General features: G+C 37.6%; 1 protein-coding gene across 2 annotated transcripts in view; it reads right to left on the bottom strand.

The window, feature by feature from the left end:
- NELL1 (neural EGFL like 1) overlaps positions 1–26344 on the bottom strand; it is a 1027621-nt gene that overhangs the window by 800604 nt on the left and 200673 nt on the right. For both annotated transcript variants that reach the window (XM_043875125.1, XM_043875116.1), the window contains exon 5: positions 18803–18899. In XM_043875125.1, the coding sequence (XP_043731060.1) occupies positions 18803–18899 (97 nt within the window). The remainder of the gene's footprint in view (positions 1–18802; positions 18900–26344) is intronic.

The raw sequence follows: 26344 nt of genomic DNA, 5'->3' as shown, positions 1-26344 counted from the left end.
TATTTAATTTAAAGAAATAAATAAATAGATTCCTAAACCCTATACTTCAGATTCTCAACACAGGAATTTGAATATTAAAGTCTCCCTCACATGATTCTGACCCTTTTCAGTGCTGGGAAATAGCTGCTGCCCTTTGTTACAGACCCAAAGGCCCTAAGAAAAGTGTAGGTTCACCACCAGTTATCTAGCTACTTAACAAGAAATAGCATTAAATGAGAGCTAGTTTGGAGCAGAGACACTTTGGCAAATTTCTGTTGATTCTTGGACACATGGAAAAATCATAGAACATGAAAAAAAATCACATGTATGTATATAGATATATGCACTTACTTTTACACATGTGTAAGTTATCACTGTAAAAATTATGTCACATTTCTGTTTTGAATATTTATCATGCACAAAAGGGTTGAAACCAGTCTACAGCAAATACCTGTGAATTTACCACCCACCTTAAATAAAATATTATCACTATAGTCGAAGCCTTCTGGATACCCATTCCTAATAAAATCCCATTTCTTCCTCTTAGAAGTTAAACTAGCCTGAATTTAAGCTTATCATTCCCATGTCTATCTTTTCACACATCAGTTCTGTTCAGTTGCTCAGTCGTGTCTAACTCTTTGCAACCCCATGGACTGCAGCACACCAGGTCTTCACTGTCCATCGCCAACCCCTGGAGCTTACTCAAACTCATGCCCATTGAGTCAGTGATGCCATCCAACCATGAATGTATAAATAAGCAATATATAGGATTGTTTTGCATTTTAAACATATAAATGATTTAATACCATAATTTTCTTCCACACTGTGCTTTTTCATTCAACATTATGTTTGCAATTCATCAATTTTTATTCAATTTCTAAGATTTTAATGCTTACCACAATTTAAATAGTCTAATGATGGGCAGCTTGGTTTGTCTTTAAGTTTTTGAAATTTAAAAAAAAAATGCTCCTGTGATAACGCTTGTACATATCTCCTTGGGTACATGAGTTTCTTTAATAGAGAAACATGGAAAGAAGAGTTTGTTCAGTGTTTATACCTAGAAGTTGGGTTCCTGTGTCATAAGTTATGCACATCTTCATTTTATAAAAAAAACTCCCTAATTGCTCTCCTTAGCTGTTCTATCAGTTCAAATTTCCACTACAGTGAACACATGACAACTATCTCTTTCACACGTCACATTGTTGGTTTTTTTTTTTTTTTCCTTTTTGTTAGAATGATGGCTAAGAAATGTGGGTGTGTGCTCAGTCACTGCCCACTCTTTGCGACCTCATAAACTGTAGCACGCCAGGCTCCTCTCTCCATGGGATTTTCCAGGCAAGAATATCGGAATGAGTTGCCATTTCCTACTCCAGGGGATCTTCAGAACTAGGGATCTAAACCACATCTCCTACATTGACAGGCAGATTCTGTACCACTCTGTCACCTGGGAATCCTAGCTAAGAAATAGTATCTCCTAATGGTATCTCCTAATAGTTATCTCCAAGATAACTATTGAAATGGAATTCTTTTTAATACATCCATTTGCTTCCACTTTGGGGAACTGCCTTTTATATATATTTTGCTAGATTTCTTATTGAGTTATGAGAGTCTTGATTTGTAGCATTTCTTTAATGAATATTATTCAATATTTCTTTGCTAACTGATCATTGTTGCCAAGATTATCTTTCATGAACAGATCTTTTTATTCTATATATTAAACTTATCAATATTTCCTTTAATGGTTCTGTATTTTTTTATCTTAACAAATTGTTCTCTACTTCAAGAACATGAAGATTTGCTTCTATTTGTCTTCAAAAAACTTTTAAAGTTTTAATGTTTAGGTATTTAAGTTAATTCTAAATGTTCATTGTTTTTTGGATATGGTATGCAAATAAATATTTAAAACTTTTCCTGTCACTATACACAAAAATCAATCAATTTTTATATATATGAAATATTTAGTTAACTGAGTTTCCTAAACATTTATCAATGAATACATCCTCTAATCATGTATCTGATAATGCCATTTCAAGTTTCCAAGTTGCCATATATAATGGAACAGTATCTTTCTGACTTCTCCATCTGTTCTATTGACTCATATGCCAATTCTTGCACTATAAGATTCCTATGAGTTTATTATAAGCCTTTATATCTAAAATCGCAAGTCCCTCTTCCTTTTTCTTCTTCAGAACTGTCTTCATTATTCTTGTTCTTTAATCCTCCATAGGGCTTCCCTGGTGGCTCAGACAGTAAAGAATCTTTACCACCTGCAATGTAGGAGACCCAGTTTGATCTCTGAGTCAGGAAGATTCCCTGGAGAAGGGAATGGCTACCCACTCCAGTATCCTCATCTTGAGAATTCCATGGACAGAGGAGCCTGGTATGTTACAGTCCATGGGATCACAGAGTTGGACACAACTGAGAAAATAATACTTTCATTTTTCTTCTTTCTTCAATCTTCTACATATATTTTAAAATCAGCTTTAAAATCCATCAAAAAAAAAATCCTGTTGGAAATTTATTACAAGTTAACTGAATCTACAGATCAATTTGGGAAGAACTGCATTTACTATTTAAAACCTTCTTCTCCAGGAACATGGTATATCTCTTCCAATTTAGATGTTCTTTAATATAGTTTTTAACAGAATTTTGTAATTTGCTTCATAACTATAATGCATATATTTGATTTTGTTTGTTCTTAAGTACCTATACATTGTTATTATAAACAAAATATTATATCTAATTGCATTTTTGTTGTTGTTCCTGCTGCAAATTTCGTTCAGTAATGCAGCTGACTTTGTTTTTTGATTTTGTATTTACTCAAATAAAGTGAAATCTTTTGTTCATACAAAAAGAGTATCCAAAAAAAACCAACAGAAGTGTTCAGTCCTTCTGAACTCTCTTGGCAATTCTAATAACTCATGAATCCAATTTTTGTAGACTATTACATACTTTGTGAATAAGTATATTTTTCTTTTTCATAATCCTAAAGGTTTTAACTTACTTTGCTGCTAAGGACCTACAGCAAAGTGTTGAAAAGAAACATGGTAACAGAGAATCCTACATGATTTCTGACTTCAGCAGGAAATCTTCTTAATATTTAAACCATAAATGTGATGTTTCTATGTATGTTTTCTTCATGTACTTTTTTATCAGCTTAATGTTTTCTTCTATTCTGATTCTGTTAAGAATTATTTTGTCATGAATCAGTATTGAATTTTATGTAGTGTTTTTTTCTGCCTCTTGAGATAACCACAGAGATGAACAAATATTCTGATGATGAAAACAAATTTACATTATTGATTGAAATAACCAACAGGTACTCTCCCTCTCTCTCTCTTTCACACACACACACACACACACACACTCAGTTTGCTAATATTCTGTTTAAACATATTAATCTGTGTTCAAAAGTAAATTAGCTTGTACAATTTCTTGTGCAGTTCTTGTCTAGTTTACAAACTGAAGTAACTCTATCCTCATAAAATGAGATGGGTAGTGTTTTCATTTCTTTTCTCCTCTGGAAGAGTTTATATAAAACAAGAGATGTTTCCTTGGGTGTAATACAGCTCCCTTGTATTACTGTCTGAACCCAGTGCTTATTCAGTGGAAACACACTGTAGACTGCACAAATGGTCACAGTCCTTTGCTCTTTGCTGGTACCACGCTCTGTGTAATGAGAATTTGTAGCATATCTCATCAAAAGGCAGAGTCTATTTCCCATACTCTTAAATCTGGCCTTGCAACTTGCTTTGGCCAGTAAAAGGCATAAAAATAATGTGCAAGTTTCAAGTACAGGCTTCAAAAGGCCGTTTAAAGTTTTGCTCCAGCTCTAGAAACCCTTATCAGGAATCATGTTAAAAAAAACTGGGCTATACTATAACATGTAGCAGAGATAAACCAAACTAAACATTCTAGAACAGTCAGCCCCTAGAAAACCTAGCAGCTGACCAAAGATGCCACAAGTGAACCCACTGAGAATGTAAGAACCAGTCAGCAAAGCCCAGCCCAAATTGCCAATGTACAAAATTTTGACCTGCATGAATGGTTGCTGTTTCAAGCTGCTAAGCTTCCATTTTTTATGCATCAAAAGCTAACTGATACAATATATAAATTTTAAAACATAAATTTTTATGATATGTTAATGATTCCAAGACTATCTGGGTTTTTCATTTCTTAAATCCATTTTGATAATGTATTATTAAGGAATTATTCATTTTTCTCTAGTTTTCTATTTCATTGGCACAAAACTGTTAATAATTAATTACTATTGGTTTTATTTTCGTAGTGTTTTTTGTGTGCATTTGTTATTCACATTGGTTTTTATACCTTCTCCCATTTTCCTCTTGCTCAAACTTCCAGATGTCTAGCCTGAGTTATTCTTTTCCGAAAAGGTTACCTTTTTTTCTCCAGCTATTATTAAGATCTTCTCTGTGCCCTTGGGTGTTCTGCTATTCTGCCAATACATCTAGATTTGGCTTTCTATCTATCCTCAGTTGTGTAACAGATTATCAAAATGATCCAAAATTCTTCCATTCCTTGTATCCATATCCCTGCAATGTTATATTGCAGAATAGTTCAAGAGATGAAGTCTATTTATTTACCCCTTGCTACTAGATTTGGTCAGATGACTTTCTTTGGGCAATAAATTATTAGCAAATGTGATCAAGCAGAGCCTTAAAATGCACTAGAATTCTAAGGCTTCCTCTATTCTATTTGAAATTTTTAAATTTCCATGTGAATAAGCTGGAGTAGACTCCACCTGGGGGAGAATAGCAGTAGTACACCAGTCAACAGTCAGCCTACCACCAGAGCTGTGAAGAAGACATCTATTGACCAATCAATTGATCACAGACATATCAGAGAGCTCAGCAGATTACCAGCATACCCTGACTAAACCAGAAAGATCATCCCATCAACCCAAAGAATTATGAACTGAATAAAATGACTTGTTTAAGCTTCTAGGTTTTCTGAGTGACTTTTTACACAGCAAGAGCTTACACTTTGATTGTACTGTGTTTTCTAAAATAAGAGTTGATGTCTTATCAACTTTGCAATACCCTTACCTATCATACTTTTGTTGAGGTTCAGTTGCTAAGCTTTCTCTGACTCTTGGTGACCCCATGGAATACAAAACATCAGGCTTCCTTGTCCTTCACCATCTCCTGGAGCTTTCTCAAACTCATGTCCATTGAGTCCATGATGCCATGTAACATCTCATCTTCTATAGTCCCTTCTCCTCCTGCCCTCTGTCTTTCCCATCATCAGGGTCTTTTCCAGTGAGTAATCTATTCTCAACAGGTGGCTAAAGGATTGGAGCTTCAGCATCAGTTCTTCCAGTGAATATTCAAGGTTGACTTCCTTTAGGATTGACTGGTTTGATCTACTTGCAGTACAGGGGATTCTCATGAGTCTTCTCCAGAACAATTCAAAAGCAACAATTCTTTAGCGCTCAACCTTCTTGATGGTCCAATGCTCACATTCATACATAACTATTGGAAAAACCACAACTTTGACTAAGACAGACCTTTGTTGGCAAAGTAATGCCTCTGCTTTTTAATACGTTGTCTAGATTTGTCATAGCTTTTTGTCCAAAGAGGAAGTGTCTAGTGTGTATATGTGTATATATACTTCCATAAATATTTGAAAACGCCAAAAGATAATGGGAGAAAGGAGTTATGGGTACTATTAGAAGTATGATGAATCACACACAGAGAGAGGAAAACAACAGAATGACAAAGACTAGAGATCTTGTCAAGAAAACTGGAGATACCAAAAGAGCATTTCAAGCAAAGATGGGCACAATAAAGGACAGAAACTGCAAGGACATAACCAAAGCAGAAAAGACTAAGAAGCAATGGCAAGAATATACTAAAAAATATACAAGAAAGTTCTTAATCACCTGGATAACCATGATGGTGTGGTCACTCACCTAGGGGCAGACATCCTGGAATGCAAATTCAAGTGGGTCTAGGAAGCATTGTGCATGCTTAGTTGCTCAGTCAAGTCCAACTCTTTGTGACCCTTTGGGCTGTAGCCGGCCAGGCTCCTATGTCCATGGGATTTTTCAGGCAAGAGACAGTGGACTGGGTTACCATTTCCTTCTCCAGGGGATATTTCTGACCCAGGGACTGAACCTGTCTTCTGTGTCTCCTGCACCATGGGCAGATTCTTTACCCACTGAGCCATCAAGGAAGTCATTACTATGAACAAAGCTAGTGGAGGTGATGGAACTCCAGCTGGCCTATTTTAAATCCTAAAGAATGATGCTGTTTAAAATGCTATATTGACTATGACAGCAAATTTGGAAAACTCAGCAATGGCCACAGGACTGGAAAAGGTCAGTTTTCATACCAATCCCAAAGAATGGCAATGCCAAAGAATGTTCAAACTACCATACAATCACACTCATTTCACTTGCTATAGCAAGGTAATGCTCAAAATCCTTCAAGCTAGGCTTCAACAGTGCATAAACTGAGGACTTCCAGATGTACAATCTGGATTTTAAAAAGGCAGATGAACCAGAGACCAAATTGCCAACATTTGCTGTATCATAGAAAAAGCAAGACAATTCAAGAAAAATATCTACCTCTGCTTCATATACACACTAGACACAGTCAAATGCTGTGTGGATTGCAACAAACTGTGGAAAATCCTTAAAGAGATGGGTATACCAGATCACTTACCTGTCTCCTGAGAGATCTGTATGCAAATCAAGAAACAACCGTTAGTAGACTACTTCTGCCTATCCTTTCACTGAAGGGGTAGTCTTCAGTATCATGGCTTTATTTTACAAGTTTCTGTCCTAATTTTCAATCTTGCAGGGAATCCAAGCCATTCTCCATATCCCACACAGAATGTTGAAATTCAAGACTCCAAATGGAACTCTTATATATATATTGGTAATGAGAGTTTAAAATAATATAGCCACTTTGAAAAGTAAATTGGCATTTTCTGATGATGTTAAACATACATTTAACATTGCTGCTGTTTAGTACCTAAGTCGTGTCTAACTCTTCTCAGCCCCATGGACTGTAACCCACCAGGCTCCTCTGTCCATGGATTTCCCAGGCAAGAATACTGGAGCGGGTTACCATTTCCTTCTCCCAACCCAGGCATCAAACCTACATCTTGCATTGGCAGGCAGATTCTTTACCACTGAGCCACCAGGGAAGCCCTACCCTTAAGATACAGGCCAGCAATCCCACTCCAACATATTTACCCAAATGAAAATGAAAACTCTCTACTCTTTTCTTTCCATAAATAGCCTGTATGCAACTGTTTTAGTAGCTTTATTCATAAATACTCAAAACAACCTAAATTCTCAAGAACTGATAAATTATAGTCATGCATACAATAGAATTGGAATGCAAGTCAGCGATAGAAAAGAATGAATCTTGATACACACAATAGCATGGGTGAATCTCAACATACATACATACACATATAAATGATTCCATTTATAACAAATTCTGGGACAGGCAAAATTCTAGGAGAAGACAAGAAATCATTGATTCCTATAGATTTAGGATAAGGAGAAGAATTGAACAAAGTGCAGTACAGTGGAATTTCTGGAGGTTATCAACAACCCTTTATCTTAATTATGATGGTATACATGACTGTATAAAATTCCTAAAACTCAGAGAACCATAAATTTAAAAGGAAATTTATTTTATATAAATTATACCAAAATTTTCAAAAAAGGAAAAGGAAAAAAAGCCCAAGATCAAATGGTTTCACTGGTCTACCAAACATTTAAAGAAGAGTTAATGCCAGTCCTTCTCAAATTTTCAAGAAAAGGTAGAGGCAGAAACATGCTTAAACTTATTTTTCAAAGTTAGTATTACCCTGATACCAAAGCTAGAAAAGAACACTACAGAAAAAGAAAACTATACACCAATATCCTTGATAAACCTAGATGCTGAGGGGGCGGTCCTAAGATGGCAGAGGAATAGGACAGGGAGACCACTTTCTCCCCCACAAAATCACCCAAAGATCAGTTGAATGTTGAGCAGCTCCCAAAAAACAACTCCTGAATGGTAGCAGAGGACACCAGGCACCCAGAAAGGCAGCCATTCTCTTCAAAAGGAGGTAGGACAAAATATAAAAGACAAAAAGAGAGACCAAAGAGTTAGGGACAGAGACCCATCCTGGGGAGGGAGTCTGAAGGTGGAGAAGTTTCCAAACACCAGGAAACCCTCTCACCAATGGGTCTGTGGGGAGTTTTGGAATCTCAGAGGGCAACATAACCGGGAGGGAAAAAAACAAAAAACAAAACCCACAGAATACATGCCTTAACCAAAACTCCCAGCAGAGAAATACTCCAGACACTCGCATCTGCCACCAGCGAGCGGGGGAGGTGTGGGTTGCATGCTTAGGGTAAGGATCAGGCCTGAATGCCCTGAGGACAATCTGAAGGAGCTGTGAGATAGCAACCCAAACTGTGGGATAGCCTGAGAGAGAAAAAAAGGAAAACAGAGAGAGAGAGAACTTTCCCGCGAAAAGTTCTAACCTAAGGCAGAAACTGTCTGGCTCATGGAACAAAGGATTGAGCGAATACCAAAGGAGAGCTAGCCAGCAGCAGACCAGCCCATCCCCCTGCGGGCAACATCCAGAGTCAGAAGGTGAGACGCAATCTCGGCCCCAGAGATGGCATCCTCCACCAAACTGTGAGCAGGCTCCCAGTTGCTAACCAAGTCTTCTGGGATCCTGGACGGTGACATCTGCCAGGAGGGTCGCAGCCTGAGATCAGCCCCCCAGAGGAGACACATGGCACACCTGAGACGGTGCTCTTGCGGCGCACCCAGGAAACCAAGCAGCTGGGACCGGGGAGGTGATAGGATGCACTGCACACCTGGGACAGTGCGCTCATCAAGCACCTGGTCTCCTGAGCTGCTGGACCTGGGAAGGGCACAAAACGCAGGCCCAACCAGTCTGTGCCTTTGTGGAGTACCCGGGAACCTGAACCTGAGCAGCTTAGGCCTGGGAAGTGCATGCCACCCAGGGCCCGCTTTGGACAGTTCCCCTTCAGAGCAACCTGGAGCCTGAGCAGTGTAGACCAGGAAAGCACACATGCTGCGAGCTGGGGCAAACAAACCCTGTGTGGTCCATACACTGCGTGCACTCCCCACACACGCCAGGGATATTTGATTGCAGTGTTCCTCCCTCCCCGCAGCACAACTGAACGAGTGAGCCTAAATAAGTGACTACCTTCACCCCCTTGTGTCAGGGCAGAAATTAGACACTGAAGAGACTTGCAAACAGAGGGAGCCAAAATAAACAAAGAAGAGGGAGCCACTCTGGAAGTGACAGGTGCAACAGATTAAAACCCTGTAGTTAACATTGACTAAGCATTGGTGAGAAGAAGGATAAGCTGGAACAAGGAACTATCTGGAACTGAACTGACCCCACACTGCCCTCAACAGCTCCAGAGAAATTCCTAGATATATTTTTACTATTATCATTTTTTATTTTTTTTATTTTTAAGTGCTTTATTACTCCTTTAATTTCCATTTTTATAACCTATTTTTATAATCTTGCAAAAAAGGACCCTATTTTTAAAGCAAATTTCACATACATATTTTTTGTAATTTTTGTGATTGATTTTGTTTTGTATTTTTAATATTGTATCTTTGAGAGTCTAACCTCTACTCTAGGTTTTTAATCTTTGCTTTTTGATATTTGTTATCAATTTTGTACCTTTAAGAATCTAATCGTCAGTGCCCATTTTTACCTACGGGTGTGATTACTGGCTTGATTGCGCTCTCCCCTTTTGACTCTCCCTTTTCTTCCCCAGTCACCTTTATCTCCTCCCTCTTCCCCTTCTCTTCTCTACTTACCTCTGTGAATCCCTCTGGGTGTTCCAGGCTGTGGAGAACATTTAGGGAACTGCTTATTGGCTAGATTGATCTCTCCCCTTTTGATTTCACCTCTTCTCCTCCTGGTCACCTCTATCTCCCTCCTCCCTCTTCTCTTCTCCATGTAACTCTGTGAACCTCTCAGGGTGTCCCTCACTGTGGAGAATCTTTTCACCATTAACCTAGATGATTCATCATCAGTGCTCTATGGATGAAGTCTTGAGGCTACTGTAAGAATAAGACTGAAAGTCAGAGGCAGGAGGCTTAAATCCAAACTTGACAACTCCTGACTCCGGGGAACATCAATCGACAAGAGTTCATCCAAAAGCCTCCATATCTACATTGAAACCAAGCTCCACCCAAGAGCCAATGAGTTCCAGAGCAAGACATACCATGCTAATTCTCCAGCAACACAGGAACATAACCCTGAGCACTAAAGTACAGGCTGCCCAAAGTCACACCAAACCCATAGACACCTCAAAACTCACTAATGGACACTTCATTGCACCCCAGAGAGAAGAGATCCAGCTCCATCCACCAGAACACCAATGCAAGCTTCCCTAACCAGGAAACTTTGACAAGCCACTAGTCCAACTGCATCCATAGGGAGCAACCTCCACAATAAGAGGAACCACAAACTTCCAGCATACAGAAAGGCCACCCCAAACAGAGCAATCTAAACTAAATGAAAAGGCAGAGAAATATTCAGTAGGTAAAGGAACATGATAAATGCCCACCAAACCAAACAAAAAAGGAGGAGATAGGGAGTCTACCTGAAAAAGAATTCAGAATAATGATAGTAAAGATGGTCCAAAATCTTGAAAACAAAATGGGGTTACAGATAAAGAGATTAGAGAAAAGGATTGAGAAGATACAAGAAATGTTTAACAAGGACCTGAAGAATTAAAAAAGAGTCAATCAATAGTAAATAATGCAATAACTGAGATCAAAAGCTCTCTGAAGGGAACCAACAGTAGGATAACTGAGGCAGGCAGAATAGAGGATAAGTGAGGTGGAAGATAGAATGGTGGAAATAAATTAAGCAGAGTGGAAAAAAAAAAAGAATTAAAAGAAATGAGGACAACCTCAGAGACCTCTGGGACAATGTGAAACGCCCCAACATTCGAATCATAGGAGTTCCAGAAGAAGAAGACAAATAGAAAGGCCATGAGAAAATACTTGAGGAGATAATAGTTGAAAACTTCCCTAAAATGGGGAAGGAAATATCCACCTAAGTCCAAGAAACCCCAAGAGTCCCAAACAGGATAAACCCAAGGTGAAGTACCCCAAGATACATATTAATCAAAGTAACAAAGATCAAACACAAAGAACAAATATTAAAAGCAGCAGGGGAGAAACAACATATAACACACAAGGGGATTCCCATAAGGATAACAGCTGATCTTTCAATAGAAACTCTTCAGGCCAGAAGGGAATGGCAGGACATACTTCAAGTAATGAAAGAGAATAACCTACAACCCAGATTACTGTACCCAGCAAGGATCTCATTCAGTTATGAAGGAGAATTCAAAAGCTTTACAGACAAGCAAAAGCTGAGAGAATTCAGCACCACCAAACCAGCTCTTCAACAAACGCTAAAGGATCTTCTCTAGACAGAAAACACAGAAAGGCTGTATGAACTCAAACCCAAAACAACAAAGCAAATGTCAAGGGGACCACACTTATCAATAATTACCTTAAGTGTAAATGGGTTGAATGCCCCAATCAAGAGACAAAGACTGGCTGAATGGATACAAAAGCAAGACCCTTATACATGTTGTCTACAAGAGACCCACCTCAAAACAAGGGACACATACAGACTGAAAGTGAAGGGCTGGAAAAAAATATTTCATGCAAATGGAGACCAAAAGAAAGCAGGAGTTGCAATACTCATATCAGATAAAACAGACTTTGAAATAAAGGTCATGAAAAGAGACAAAGAAGAACACTACATACTGATCAAAGGATCAATCCAAGAAGAAGATATAACAATTATAAATATATATGCACCCAACACAGGAGCACCACAATATGTAAGGCAAATGCTAACAAGTATGAAAGGGGAAATTAACAGTAACACAATAATAGTGGGAGACTTTAATACCCCACTCACACCTATGGACAGATCAACTAAACAGAAAATTAGCAACGAAACACAAACTTTATATGGTACAATGGACCAGTTAGACCTAATTGATATCTATAGGACCCTTCACCCCCAAAAATGAATTTCACCTTTTTTTCAAGTGTACACGGAACATTCTCCAGGATAGATCACATCCCCATAAATCTAGACTTGGTAAATTAAAAAAAAATTGAAATCATTTCAAGCCTCTTTTCTGACCACAATGCGGTAAGATTAGGTGTCAACTACAGGGAAAAAACTATTAAAAATACAAACATATGGAAGCTAAACCACATGCTTCTGAATAACCAACATATCACAGAAGAAATCAAAAAAGAAATCAAAATATGCATAGAAATGAATGAAAATGAAAACACAACAACCCAAAATCTATGGAATTCAGTAAAAGCAGTGCTGAGGGGAAGGTTCATAGTAATACAAGCTTACCTCAAGAAATAAGAGAAAAATCGTTGATTAGCTCTAGTAATTTTCTGGTAGACTCTTTAGGGTTTTCTATGTAGAGGATCATGTCATTTGCAAACAGCGAGAGCTTCACTTCTTCTTTTCCTATCTGGATTCCTTTTACTTCTTTTTCTGCTCTGATTGCTGTGGCCAAAACTTCCAAAACTATGTTGAATAGTAGTGGTGAGAGTGGGCACCCTTGTCTTGTTCCTGATTTCAGCGGAAATGCTTTCAATTTTTCACCATTGAGGGTAATGCTTGCTGTGGGTTTGTCATATATAGCTTTTATTATGTTGAGGTATGTTCCTTCTATTCCTGCTTTCTGGAGAGTTTTAATCATAAATGAGTGTTGAATTTTGTCAAAGGCTTTCTCTGCATCTATTTAGATAATCATATGGTTTTTATCTTTCAATTTGTTAATGTGGTGTATTACATTGATTGATTTGCAGATATTAAAGAATCCTTGCATTCGTGGGATAAAGCCCACTTGGTCATGATGTATGATTTTTTAAATATGTTGTTGGATTCTGTTTGCTAGAATTTTGTTAAGGATTTTTGCATCTATGTTCATCAGTGATATTGGCCTGTAGTTTTCTTTTTTTGTGGCATCTTTGTCTGGTTTTGGAATTAGGGTGATGGTGGCCTCATAGAATGAGTTTGGAAGTTTACCTTCAAATAAATAACCTAACTTTATACCCAAAGCAACTAGAAAAAGAAGAAGTGAAGAACCCCAGGGTTAGCAGAAAGAAAGAAATCATAAAAATTAGGGCAGAAATAAATGAAAAAGAAACAAAGGAGGCCATAGCCAAAGTCAACAAAGCTAAAAGCTGGTTCTTTGAGAAGATAAATAAAATAGACAAACCGTTAGCCAGATTCATCAAGAAAAAGAGGGAGAAGAATCAAATCAACAAAATTAGAAATGAAAATGGAGAAATCACAACAGACAACACAGAAATACAAAGGATCATAAGAGACTACAATCAACAACTATATGCCAATAAAATGGACAACTTGGAAGAAATGGAAAAATTCTTAGAAAAGTATAAACTTTCAAAACTGAACCAGGAAGAAACAGAAAAATCTTAACAGACCCATCACAAGCACAGAAATCAAAACTGTAATCAGAAATCTTCAGCAAACAAAAGCCCAGGACCAGATGGCTTCACAGGTGAATTCTACCAAAAATTTAGAGAAGAGCTAACATCTATCCTACTCAAACTCTTCCAGAAAATTGCAGAGGAAGGTAAACTGCCAAACTCATTCTATGAGGCCATCATCACCTTAATACCAAAACCTGACAAAGATGCCACAAAAAAAGAAAATTACAGGCCAATATCACTGATGAACATCCTTAACAAAAATCCTTAACAAAATTCTAGCAAACAGAATCCAACAACATATTAAAAAGATAATACAACATGACCAAGTGGGTTTTATTCCAGGGATGCCAGGATTCTTCAATATTTGCAAATCAATGTGATACACCACATTAACAAATTGAAAGATAAAAACCATATGATTATCTCAATAGATACAGAGAAAGCCTTTGACATTCAACATCAAATTTCAACATCCATTTATGATAAAAAAAAAAAAAAACCCTCCAGAAACCAGGCATAGAAGGAACATACCTGAACATAATAAAAGCCATATATGATAAACCCACAGAAAACATTATCCTGAATGGTGAAAAATTGAGATCATTTCCCCTAAAGTCATGAATGAGACAAGGGTGCCCACTCTCACCACTACTCTTCAACATAGTTTTGGAAGTTTTAGACACAGCAATCAGAAAAGAATAAGAAATAGAAGGAATCCAGATTGGAAAAGAAGTAAAACTCTCACTGTTTGAAGATGACATGATCCTCTACATAGAAAACCCTAAAGACACCACCAGAAAATTACTAGAGTTAATCAATGAATATAGGAAAGTTGCAGGATGTAAAATTAACACACAGAAATCCCTTGCATTCCTATACACTAACAATGAGAAAACAGAAAAATCAAGGAAACAATTCCATTCACTATTGTGACAAAAAGAATAAAATACTTAGGAATAAATCTAACTAAAGAAACAAAAGACCTATATATAGAAAACTATAAAACACTGATGAAAGAAAGCAAAGATAACACAAATAAATGGAGAAATATACCATGTTCATGGATCAGAAGAGTCAATATAGTGAAAATTAGTTTACTACCCAAAGAAATCTACAGATTTAACACAATCCTTATCAAGCTACCAACGATATTTTTCACAAAACTACAACAAATAATTTCACAATTTGTATGGAAATACAAAAAACTTCAAATAGCCAAAGCAGTCTTGAGAAAGATGAATAGAACTGAAGGAATCAACCTGCCTGACTTCACACTATACTACAAAGCCACAGTCATCAAGACAGTATGGTACTGGCACAAAGACAGAAATATAGATCAATGAAACAAAAGAGAAAGTCCAGAGAAAAATCCACACACCTATGGACACCTTATCTTTGACAAAGGAGGCAAGAATATACAATGGAGAAAAGACAATCTCTTTAACAAGTGGTGCTGGGAAAACTGGTCAACCATTTGTAAAAGAATGAAACTAGAACACTTTCTAACACCATACACAAAATAGACTCAGAATGGACTAACGATCTAAACCTAAGACCAGAAATTATAAAACTCCTGGAGGAGAACATAGGCAAAACACTCTCCAACATAAATCACAGCAAGATCTTCTATGACCCACCTCCCAGAGTATTGGAAATAAAAGCAAAACTAAACAAATGGGACCTAATTAAATTTAAAAGCTTTTTCACAACGAAGGAAACTATAAGCAAAGTGAAAAGACAGCCTTCAGAATGGGAGAAAATAATAACAAATGAAACAACTGACAAAGAATTAATCTCAAAATATACAAGCAACTCCTGCAGCTCAATTCCAGAAAACCAAATGACCCAATGAAAAAAAATGGGCCAAAGAACTAAACAGACATACAGATGGCTAACAAACACATGAAAAGGTGCCCAACATCATTCATTATCAGAGAAATGCAAATCAAAACCACAATGAGGTACCATCTCACACCAGTCAGAATGGCTGCTATCAAAAAAGTCTACAAGCAATAAATGCTGGAGAGGGTGTGGAGAAAAGGGATCCCTCTTAAACTGTTGGTGGGAATGCAAATTAGCCCAGCCACTATGGAGAACAGTGTGGAGATTCCTTAAAAAACTGGAAATAGAACCGCCATATGACCCAGCAATCCTACTGCTGGGTATACACACCGAGGAAACCAGAATTGAAAGAGACACATGTACCCCAATGTCCACTGCAGCACTGTTTACAATAGCTAGGACATGGAAGCAACCTAGATGTCTGTAGGCAGGGGAATGGATAAGAAAGCTGTGGTATATATACACAATGGAATATTACTCAACTATTAAAAAGAATGCATTTGAATAAGTTCTGATGAGGTGGATGAAACTGGAGCCTATTATACAGAGTGAAGTAAGTCAGAAAGAAAAACAGCAATACAGTATATTAACACATATATATGGAATTTAGAAAGATGGTAACAATGACCCTATATGTGAGACAGCAAAAGAGACACAGATGTAAAGAACAGATTTTGGACTCTGTGGAAGAAGGCGAGGGTGGAATGATTTGAGAGAATAGCGTTGAAACATGTATATTACCATATATTGAAATAGATCACCAGTCCAGGTTCGATGTATGAGACAGGGCGCTCAGGGCCAGTGCACTGAGATTTCCCTGAGGGATGTGATGGGGAGGGAGGTTGGAGGGGGGTCCAGGATGGGGGACATATGTACACCCATGGCTGATTAATGTCAATGTATGGCAAAAACTACTACAATACTGTAAAGTAATTAGCCTCCAATTAAATAATTAATTTTAAAAAAGACTAAATTGGAAAAAAAACATAGATGCTAAAACTCTTAAAATATTAGCAAATCAAATTTAAGAGTACATTAAAAGAACATGCACCAAGATCAAGTGAGATTGATCCCTGGGATGCAAGGATGCTTCAAGTCATGCAAATCAATAATTGTAATATACTACATTAACAGAATGAAAGATAAAAATCATATGATCCTATCAATAGATGTAGAAAAAGCATCTGACAAAGTCAACATCATACTCAACAATCAATGATTGAACACTCTTATTCAAAGATCAGGAATAAATACAGGGTGTCCATTCTCACCATTCCTATTCAACATAGTACTTGAAGCCCTATATAGAGCAATCAGGCAAGAAAAAATGGGGAAAAAAAATAGTTTCCAAATTGGAAATGAAGAAGTAAAACGTAACTGCTTATAGATATGATCTTATACACAGAAAACTCCAAAACTCCACCAAAAAACTTTTAGAACAAATCAATGAAAGTCTGTAAAATTGTAGGGTACATAACCAAAATATAAAAATCAGCTGCATTTCTATACACTGACAATAAAATACCACCCCCCAAAAAAAAAAACCTCATTAACAATAGCATCAAAACTAATAAAACACTTAGGAATAAATTTAAGGATATGAAAGATCTATACACTGAAAACTACAAGACTGATTAAAAACCTGAAAAAGACACACATGAATGGAAACATATCCCAGATTCATGGATCAGAATAATTACTACTGTTAAAATCCCTCACTACCCAAAGTCATCTGTAGATTCAATGCAATCCCTATATAAATCCAAAAGACAATTTTCACAGATACTGAAAAAAAATCCCCAAATTTGTCAAAGCCAAATAGGTGTTGTAAGATCCCAAATAGCCAAGGTAATTCTGAGAAAGAAGAACAAAGTTGGAGGTGCCATACTTTCTGATTTCAACTTGTACTACAAAGCTATAGTAATCAAATGGTATGATACTAGTCAAAAATAGACACATAATCCAATGAAATAGAATTAGGAACCCAAAAGTCAATCCTTGAATATATGGGTAACTAATATTTGCAAATCACAAAGCTGATAAGTGGTTAATATCTGAAATATGCAAAGAACTCATACAATGCAATAGCAAGAGAAAGTCTGACTTTAAAATGGGCAGAGGAACTGAATAGACATTCCTCCAAGGAAAACATACATTTATACCCCCAACAAAATAATTCTAAGAAGAAGATATGGTATGTATGTGTATGTGTACACATACAGAGTAGAATATAATTCAATCATGAGAAAAAATATCCTGCCATTTGCAACAACATGAATGGACCTTGAGGGCATTACAAAAAGTGAAACAGGTCAGATAGAGAAATATAAATAATGCATGATATCACTTATATGTGGACTCTAAAAACCTGATTCATAGACACAGAGAGTAGAATGATAGTTGCCAGGGTTTAGGGGAAGTGGGGGGAATGGGCAGATGTTGGTCAAAGGATACCTTCCACTTATAATATGAATAAGTTCTGGGGATCTAATCACAGCATAGTGATCACAGCAAATAATACTGTACTATAAACTTGAAAGCTGTTGAGAGTAATCTTAAATGTTCTCACCATGAAAAAAGAAATCATAATTATGTAATGTGATGGAAGTGTTAAGACAACATTATGGTGGAAATCATTTTGCAATATATTACACGTGTCAAACTGATGTACACCTTATACATAACGTTGTATGTCATTGACATCTCAATAAAGTTGGAATAGATAAGTAGATTAAAAGAAAAAAGGAATAAACTTAAATATTTAATTCTTTGGTATTGGCAGACATCCCTTTGGTTTTCACTTCCCTTCATATATTTAGCCTCTAAGGAGCTCCCTTCTTGTAAGTGCAATGACAAATCTTAAAAGATTTTTGTTCTATTTTATCCAACATTTACAGGCATTTTGAAGCAAAAGGATTTCACAAATATCTAGTCTACCATATGGCCAGAAGCAAAATTCTGCCATTCTATTGAAGTACAAGACTATCTTAAAATTTCATGATGTTTTTTAACTTTTTCACTTCACTTTATCATTGAGTCCTGATGCTGCTAGGAAGCACAATAATGCAGTTACTGTATTACCCTCTTTATAGACAGGAAAATCAAAATTGATGCAAGTTCAATCATTTCTTATTATTTATCTAGACTAGACATCTACCCCAAAACTGAATTAATAAAGATTCTGAGAATGAAAAGGATCTTGAAGATTACCTTAAATCTCCCAGAAGTAGAGCAATAAGAAACAGTTTGAGAATTATTTACATTCTGGATCATGCACAGCTGACAGAAGAGTGAAGTGTGTGACCTTGGGCAAGTCATTGAGGTCTTTGTCTAATCTCAAAACACCCATATCATAGAACTGCTGTGACAATTAAGTAAATACATTCACATTAAGCACATAGAATAGCATGTTGCAAAAAGTAGAAGGTAGTGCTTACTTTGAATAAACCATGCTTTTGGTTGCGCTGACCAAGCCATAAATTGCTTCCAGGGGGAAGGTTGGTCTCAGGAGGGTCTATCACACGTTCATAAATCCTGTAGGAGCAAAGAACACAGTTACCAATAAAGAGGTTCAAAGCAGAACCCAAAGGTACATACCCATCGTTGGAAGTGCTCATGGCATTTGCTGCTGGTACACAGATGGAGGCAATAAGGGGTACATTTTAGACAACAGGTAACAGAATCAGAGATCTGTTCCTGACAACACTTGAAAACATTATCTGGGCCCCTCCCAGCTTTCTATCTTGGCTCTTTTTGCAGAGGAAGAAGAAAGAGGGTAACATTTTTGCATGTCTACTCTGAGTAATGAATTTTATATAACCTCTGAGTAAAGTGGTTTTACCCATTTTTCAGGTGAGAATGTTGAGGTTCAGAGACCATAAAGGAGCCAACCAAGACAGCCAGAAAAGAGAAAAGTTGGGATGAGAATCTATCTGGCCTGGCTGTGAAGCCCATGCACCCTCCTCTGTGCTCTACAACTCTCTGACAGCTTTATCCAGCTGCTATTTATTTCTACAGTAATCTCCCAGACCCCATTTAAACAACTGAGGAGCAGCTGCCCACATGATAATGAGCTTCCTCTACAAAATCAAATAAATAAAATCATCATCCAATGAACAAATATTTATTGAGCATGCTTCAAGCTCCTTATAAAGCAACAGAAGATAGAGCAATAAACCAGACATACAAAGTCCTGTCCTCATAGAGTAAAAGAAAAACAGAATTCTGCATGATAAGAAAAATCTTCGTGTGATATATGAAGACACAGAACTAATACAGAGAAAACAACCATCCCGGGATCTTTGCAGGCACTGACAAAACCTACCGAACAAGCAAACTGTCTCAGTTACTCTGCCCTCCCAAGCTCCATGTTAGACAATAACAAATCCTGAAATGTGTGCTCTCTTTAGAAACAGTTCCTGCAAACACCAGCTGATCAAAGGCCTCCATCTCACCTCTGGGAAGTACCTTCCAACACCTGAATATTGAGAAGAAAAAGGAAGAGCTTAACTAAGAGTTGAACCTGTCTCCTTAGATGCTCAGAAGAGGCTGAGCATGGTGAGACTTAGGGACTGCCTCTTGCCAGAGGGTTCTGAATTTCTTCAGCATCTTGCAGTAGTAAAGTGCAGAAGAACTGGAGGGACTGTCCAGTTACATCAAGGCCAGTGAATTATTGCAAGGCTGATGCAGCTGGGATCTATCACATTGCAGCCTTATGCTTATGTCTTAGCCACATCATCCACTACTCTCCTGTTTCCCAACAATATATACAAGGTATTCAATTGACAAAACTCTAAATATATCAGTTCCTTCTCTACTAATTATCTTTCTGTTATAAATGGGTGCTCAAAACATAAGCAAGGTAAATAAGTTTCCCTAAAAAAGATAGTCTGTGTTTTCTCCACAACAATGCATCCTTTTTTTTTCTGTTAGAAGAAACCATTTGAGATGAAGCAATGTGTCAAAACTGCCTTAATACAACATGCTATATACTTCCTTTAAAAAGTTTTCTTTCCTAATATTAGTGAAAAACTAGAAGCAAGCCAAATTTGCAACAACAGAGAAATGCATACATTATCAAGTAGATCAGCTTGATAGAATTTACTACAGTCATTAAGAGTGATAAATATGCAGGTTATGAAATATGGGGAAGTATATACAAAATAATTTTCACAAGAGGAAAGGGGAATGCAAGATTATTTATGTACTATGGAGATAATGATGCAAAAATTATATTCAATGTTGGTGAGTTTCAGAGGAGGCCAGAGAGAAATGAAAATCGCTATATTTAGGTGAAGAGGCAGAGCATAATTTTCCATGAGGTGGTTTCACTAAATAGTTGAAAGTGTTGTCAACCTATTTATCTTAACCTTCATTTTAGACATCTGCATCTGTCATAGTGAGAACAGTTTTCCATCCAAATGCCTTCCTTTTGGTTGTCAAAATGCTAGAAGGTAAGCTCAAAAGAGTAAAGGAGGGGGCTTTATCTAATGTTTACTAAGTGCATTAAAGAAGGAAAAATCAGAAAGATCAACTCCCTTTCCTGCTCTCTCTTCCACAAACATGGGCCTTAGAAACCCTTGAAGAAGCAAACATTTGAGGCCACTATCATAAACAGGTGGCAACCCAAGGCACATGAGCCAAAGGGGCAAGCTGACTTCTGTGTCCTACAGTCCTATCAGGATCTGCTATTCATGCCAAGGGAAGTCTGCACTGCTGTCTTCCTGGAAGTCCCACCTATTCATTTGAATCAAAGAGCTCCAAGCAGCAGGCACAGTCCACAGATTGCATACAGGCCTAGCAAATGGAGAGAGCTTAAAAACAGTATTAAACTGACATAAAAACACACACAGAGGATATCTTCAGTTCAGTTGAGTCTCTCAGTCATGTCCGACTCTGCAGCCGCATGGACTGCAGCAAGCCATGCCTTCCTGTCCATCACCAACTCCTGGAGCTTGCTCAAACTCATGTCCATCGAGTCAGAGATGCCATAACCATCTCATCCTCTGTCATCCCCTTCTTCTCCCGCCTACAATCTTTCCCAGAATCAGGATCTTTTCTAATGAGTCAGTTCTTCGCATGAGGTGGCCAAAGTATTGGAGCTTCAGCATCAGTATTTCCAATGAATGTTCAGGACTGATTTCCTTCTGGATGGACTTGTTGGATCTCCTTGCAGTCCAAGGGACTCTCAAGAGTCTTCTCCAACACCACAGTTCAAAAGCATCAATTCTTCCGCACTCAGCTTTCTTTATAGTCTAACTCTCACATCCATCCATGACTACTGGAAAAACCATAGCATTAACTAGATGGACCTTTGTCAGCAAAGTAATGTCTCTGCTTTTTAATATGCTATCTCGGTTGGTCATAACTCTTCTTCCAAGGAGCAAGTGTCTTTTAATTTCATGACTGCAGTCATCATTTGCAGTGATTTTGGAGTCCAAGAAAATAAAATCTGTTACTATTTCCATTGTTTCCCCATCTATTTGCCATGAAGTGATGGGACTGGATGTCATGATCTTAGTTTTTTGAATGCTGAGTTTTAAGCCAACTTTTTCACTCTCCTCTTTTACTTTCATCAATAGGCTCCTCAGTTCCTCCTCACTTTCTGCCATAAGGGTGGTGTCATCTGCATATCTGAGGTTATTGATATGTCTCCCAGCAATCTTGATTCCATCTTGTGCTTCATCCAGCCCGGCATTTTGCATGATGTATTCTGCATAGAAGTTAAATAAGCATGGTGACAATATACAGCCTTGACGGACTTTTTTCCCAATTTGGAACCTGTCTGTTGTCCCATGTTCAGTTCTAACTGTTGATTCTTGACCTATTTAATCATGAGGAAATATCAGACAAACCCAGTCTGAGGGATATTCCACAAAATAACTGCCTACACTCTTTCGAATGTCAATATTATGAAAAGTAAAGAAAGGCTGAGGAGCAGTGGCCAATTACAAGCAACCAAAGGGACGTAAAAACGAAATGTGAGATTGGATGCTGGACAGCATCTTAGAGCAGGAAAACAAAAATCCATAAAGGGGAGTCAGTAAAAAAACTCAGTGAAATTTGAATCAGAATGGTAGATCACAAAATAGTATTGTATTGGCGTTCAATTTCCTGATTTTAAGAATTAGGTGGTATATATTTCTGTGACTTTTTCTTAGGAAATACACACTGCAGCATTTAGGGGTAAAACGTTATGATGTGTACAATTTACTATCAGAGAGTTCAAATTAACAATGTAAATGCACACAATATAAGTACATACCTAAGTAGACACATCTCTTTACTTTGAGAGAGAGCAGAATTTGAGCAGAGGTTATGATTGTTTTCTTGTATCATTCTCAAAACTTCTCTGTAGGATTAAAATTATATTAAAGTAAAAAAGTTTTAAAAATAGAGTAAAAAAGCTAAAAAGGTCTGCAACATATATAAATTAAAAATACAAACAGGCAAAACTATTTTATCTATGAGCCAAGGATATACACAAACTTTAAGTGTCACGTAAGGTATATGACATGGTTTTCCTAAAGGAATGATAATGGTTAGAGAGGAGGGAATGAAAGGCAGGGAAGGAGGGATAAAGAAAGGATTTACATATTAATACTAAGAATATCTCATAAACAAAGAAACAGGACTATCACATTTCTATCCTCACCTTTGTACAGGGGGAGTTTTTCAACAAACATACCAAACACAATCAGAATCTTGGCGAAAGGGCTGCTGATCCCTGAGGCGGACTGACTCATACAGATAGGCCAGTAGGGCACAATGATCTGTCACTGAAATCTAGTATTGCCCAAGTAACTGAAATGAAAAAGCCAAAGCTAATATATGAGCTCCTTGGTTTCCAGTTTGCTCAGGAAATTGAATTCTATATTCTGATATTCTAGTATTATGGTTAATGAGGTTTCCTTCTCATCAGCAAATATCTCACTGTCTATAATGTGTGGGACACAGAGACAAAATCGACAAGGCCAAGTTCCTGCCCTCAGGTCAAATGCATGAGCCAGACAACATGCCCTCACACATCTTACAATTAAGAGCAATAAGTGCAGTGATTTGTGGAAGCAGAGAAGAAAGAAAACAGAAGACTTACAGCTGAGTCGTGAATGAAGAATAAAGTAGAGCTGACTCACGGACATAATAACCAGCACTTGACAGAACTATGTGTGTGCCAAACATTTTTACTGAGAATTTTACATATATTAACTTAATCCTCACAATACCACCATCAGACAGATGTTCTTCGCTCACCAAGGTTAACTAATTTGTCCATGGTTAGGCAGCTGGTGCATGGCAGAGCTGGAATTTGAACCCAGACCCCCAAATCTGAACTTCTCACTCAAATAAATTAAAATTCCTAACTTGACTTACTCATCTGGAAGCGAAGGCAAAACAAGCTCATGCGCCATAGCACATGGTCAGGACTGATCAGCTCTCCCAGAACCCTAGTACATTGTTGTGTGGCTACAAGGATCCCAGCCTCCTACACGTCTGGATGTGGCCATGTAATATGAATGGAAGCGATCTGCATCCCCCCCCCCCCAAAAAAAAACCTCCCTCAAGCATCTTTCACTTCTTCTCTTTCAGCTGACAGGAGAGGACTCTGGGGCTTCTATGAGGTGGGCAGAGCCACAAGGCAGCAGGTCCTGGATTCCTCAATGATGACGTGGAAGGCCGCCTCCCAGCCAGACATACCCAACTGAGACAGACAGCACTTGCAGTAGCTGTGGCTAGTATTATTTACCCTAGCAAACATAGCCTAATGAAAAAGAGAAAGGGGACTGTTATATTTTCATGCCCTCAATGCCAAGAGGTATCAGAGATCCTGTAGCAGAGACACAAGAGTTTGGTACAAAACAGATTTGGGTTCACATTCCAGTTGGGCATTCTGCTAGCTATATGACCTTAAGTTATTTAATTTCTTTGTACTTCAGCTTCCTCATTTAAAAAAAAAATGAGGTTTTACTACTGACTGTATGGGCTGCAGAGAGGCTTAAACGAAATACCTTGAATGCCATTGGTACACAGTAGGTGCTGCCAGTCTGTAAAATTCATGGGTGTCTAAAGGATGCAGAGTACACAGGACACATGATACATTCCAGCCCACTGGCTGCACCTCCCTTCAAATGAATCCACTGAGATGGGATTATCAGTATTTTAGGTACAAGGCTTGTGCTTTGAGACACAGTATAAGGAAATAACGTTACTGTCAAATGGAGGCTATTTAAGGGTGTACAATTTCAATGTTACAATGTAAGAATTTAGTGTATATTTTGTCATAAGTTCCTACACTTTGAAATTTTTAAGTCCTAAATTTCTTTTCACCTTTTATAAATTTAAGAACTAGAACAAGAGACTTTTTAACAGGGCAAAAACAAAAGAAATTAACAGCATTAACTTCTGTTGTTGTTTAACCCAATTAGGATGCACACTGACAACCTACTCAGATACTAAATTTTGAATGAGAAACAAAATTTTTGGACAAAGTATATTTTCTATGACATAGCAAAATCCAAAGTATTTTTACTATGTTAGTTTTAAAATGCTTTTCATTAGCTTCTTTCAATTCTTTCAAAACAAAAATCAAACTTTTCTATGTCAATTAAGCAAACATTTTAATATCTTTTACCTCCCTCCAAAAAACATGATTCTTTGACATTTACAAAAGTTTGACTTTTACTGAAAGTTCATCATACTCTCACATAAGACAGGAGAAGGACTCAGGAAAAAGGAACAGGTAGAAGAAATACTCAATCACCAAACAAAGAACCACACAGTCCATAGCTTTTATATGAGCAAACATGACAAGCTTTTAACACTTTGCCTAAGTCAGAACTAGGTACTTTCTTACTCACTCCATTTGGAACCTTAACTGAATTTAGCCAATCCATGGAAAAGGTTTCTGGGAAAATGAAAAATGTTGGCTGTAAGCCAAAGCCCTCTAACTTCTTATTTCAGACTGCTTTTGCTTATCATATATATATATATTACTTTTTATATATTCTAACCGCCCTGTATTTTGGTTCTTCACTGATCTCTGAGATTCTGCCCACTTGGATGACCCATTTGGACATACTCTCTTGCACATCAGCATACCACCCTATACCCTCCCACTAACCAATGAAGTCTAAAATTCTGGCCCTGACTGAACCTGCTTTCCCAGACCTCTCTGTGAAAGGAGGAGAAAATTGGTCTTTCCTGGTAGCCCTGGATCCAGCACTTTTACCCTCAAGTTGTGTCTGCACTTTTTGAGCGCGACGGCCATGATTATTTGCTCAGTATGGAGGAAACGAAACCCTCACCACAACATCCCTTCACCTGCTCAGTTGTCTCCTGCACCCGGACCTTCCCTAGCCATGTTACATAAAGTAGTACCTAACCACGCATCAGGCTTCCCTGGTGGCTCAGTGGTAAAGAACCCGCCTGCCAGTGCAGCAGACACGGGTTCAATCCTGTGTGAGGAAGATCCCCTTGAAAAGGAAATGGCAACTCACTCCAGTATTCTTGTCTGGGAAATCCATGGACAGAGGAGCCTGGCAGGCTACAGTCCATGGGGTTGCAAAGAGTTGGACGTGACTTAGCAACTACACAGCGACCACTCGTCAATTAGCTTGTTTTACCCTTATCAAAGCACATGACTCTCCATATATTATTGTAAAGTAATTATTCTCTAATTAAAAATAAAAATAGTTATTTAAAAAATATGAGTATTAGGGATGTAACTTACTACATGACAACTATACCACTGCTGTATTATACATAGAAAAGTGGGAAAGAAAGTAAATCCTAAAAGTTCTCACTATAAGGAGGGGAAACTGTTTTCCTTTTCTTCCCTATTTTTATTTTATCTATATGAAAAGATGGATGTCTTAACTGAACCTACTGTTGAAATCACTTCACAATTTGTGCAAATCAAACCATAATGCTATAGACCTTAAACTTATATAGTGATGGATGTCAGTCATTTCTCAATAAAA

Source organism: Cervus elaphus, chromosome 2 (genome assembly GCF_910594005.1).
Source record: "Cervus elaphus chromosome 2, mCerEla1.1, whole genome shotgun sequence".
Lineage (NCBI taxonomy): Eukaryota > Metazoa > Chordata > Mammalia > Artiodactyla > Cervidae > Cervus > Cervus elaphus.
This window is presented reverse-complemented; position numbering and strand designations above follow the sequence as displayed.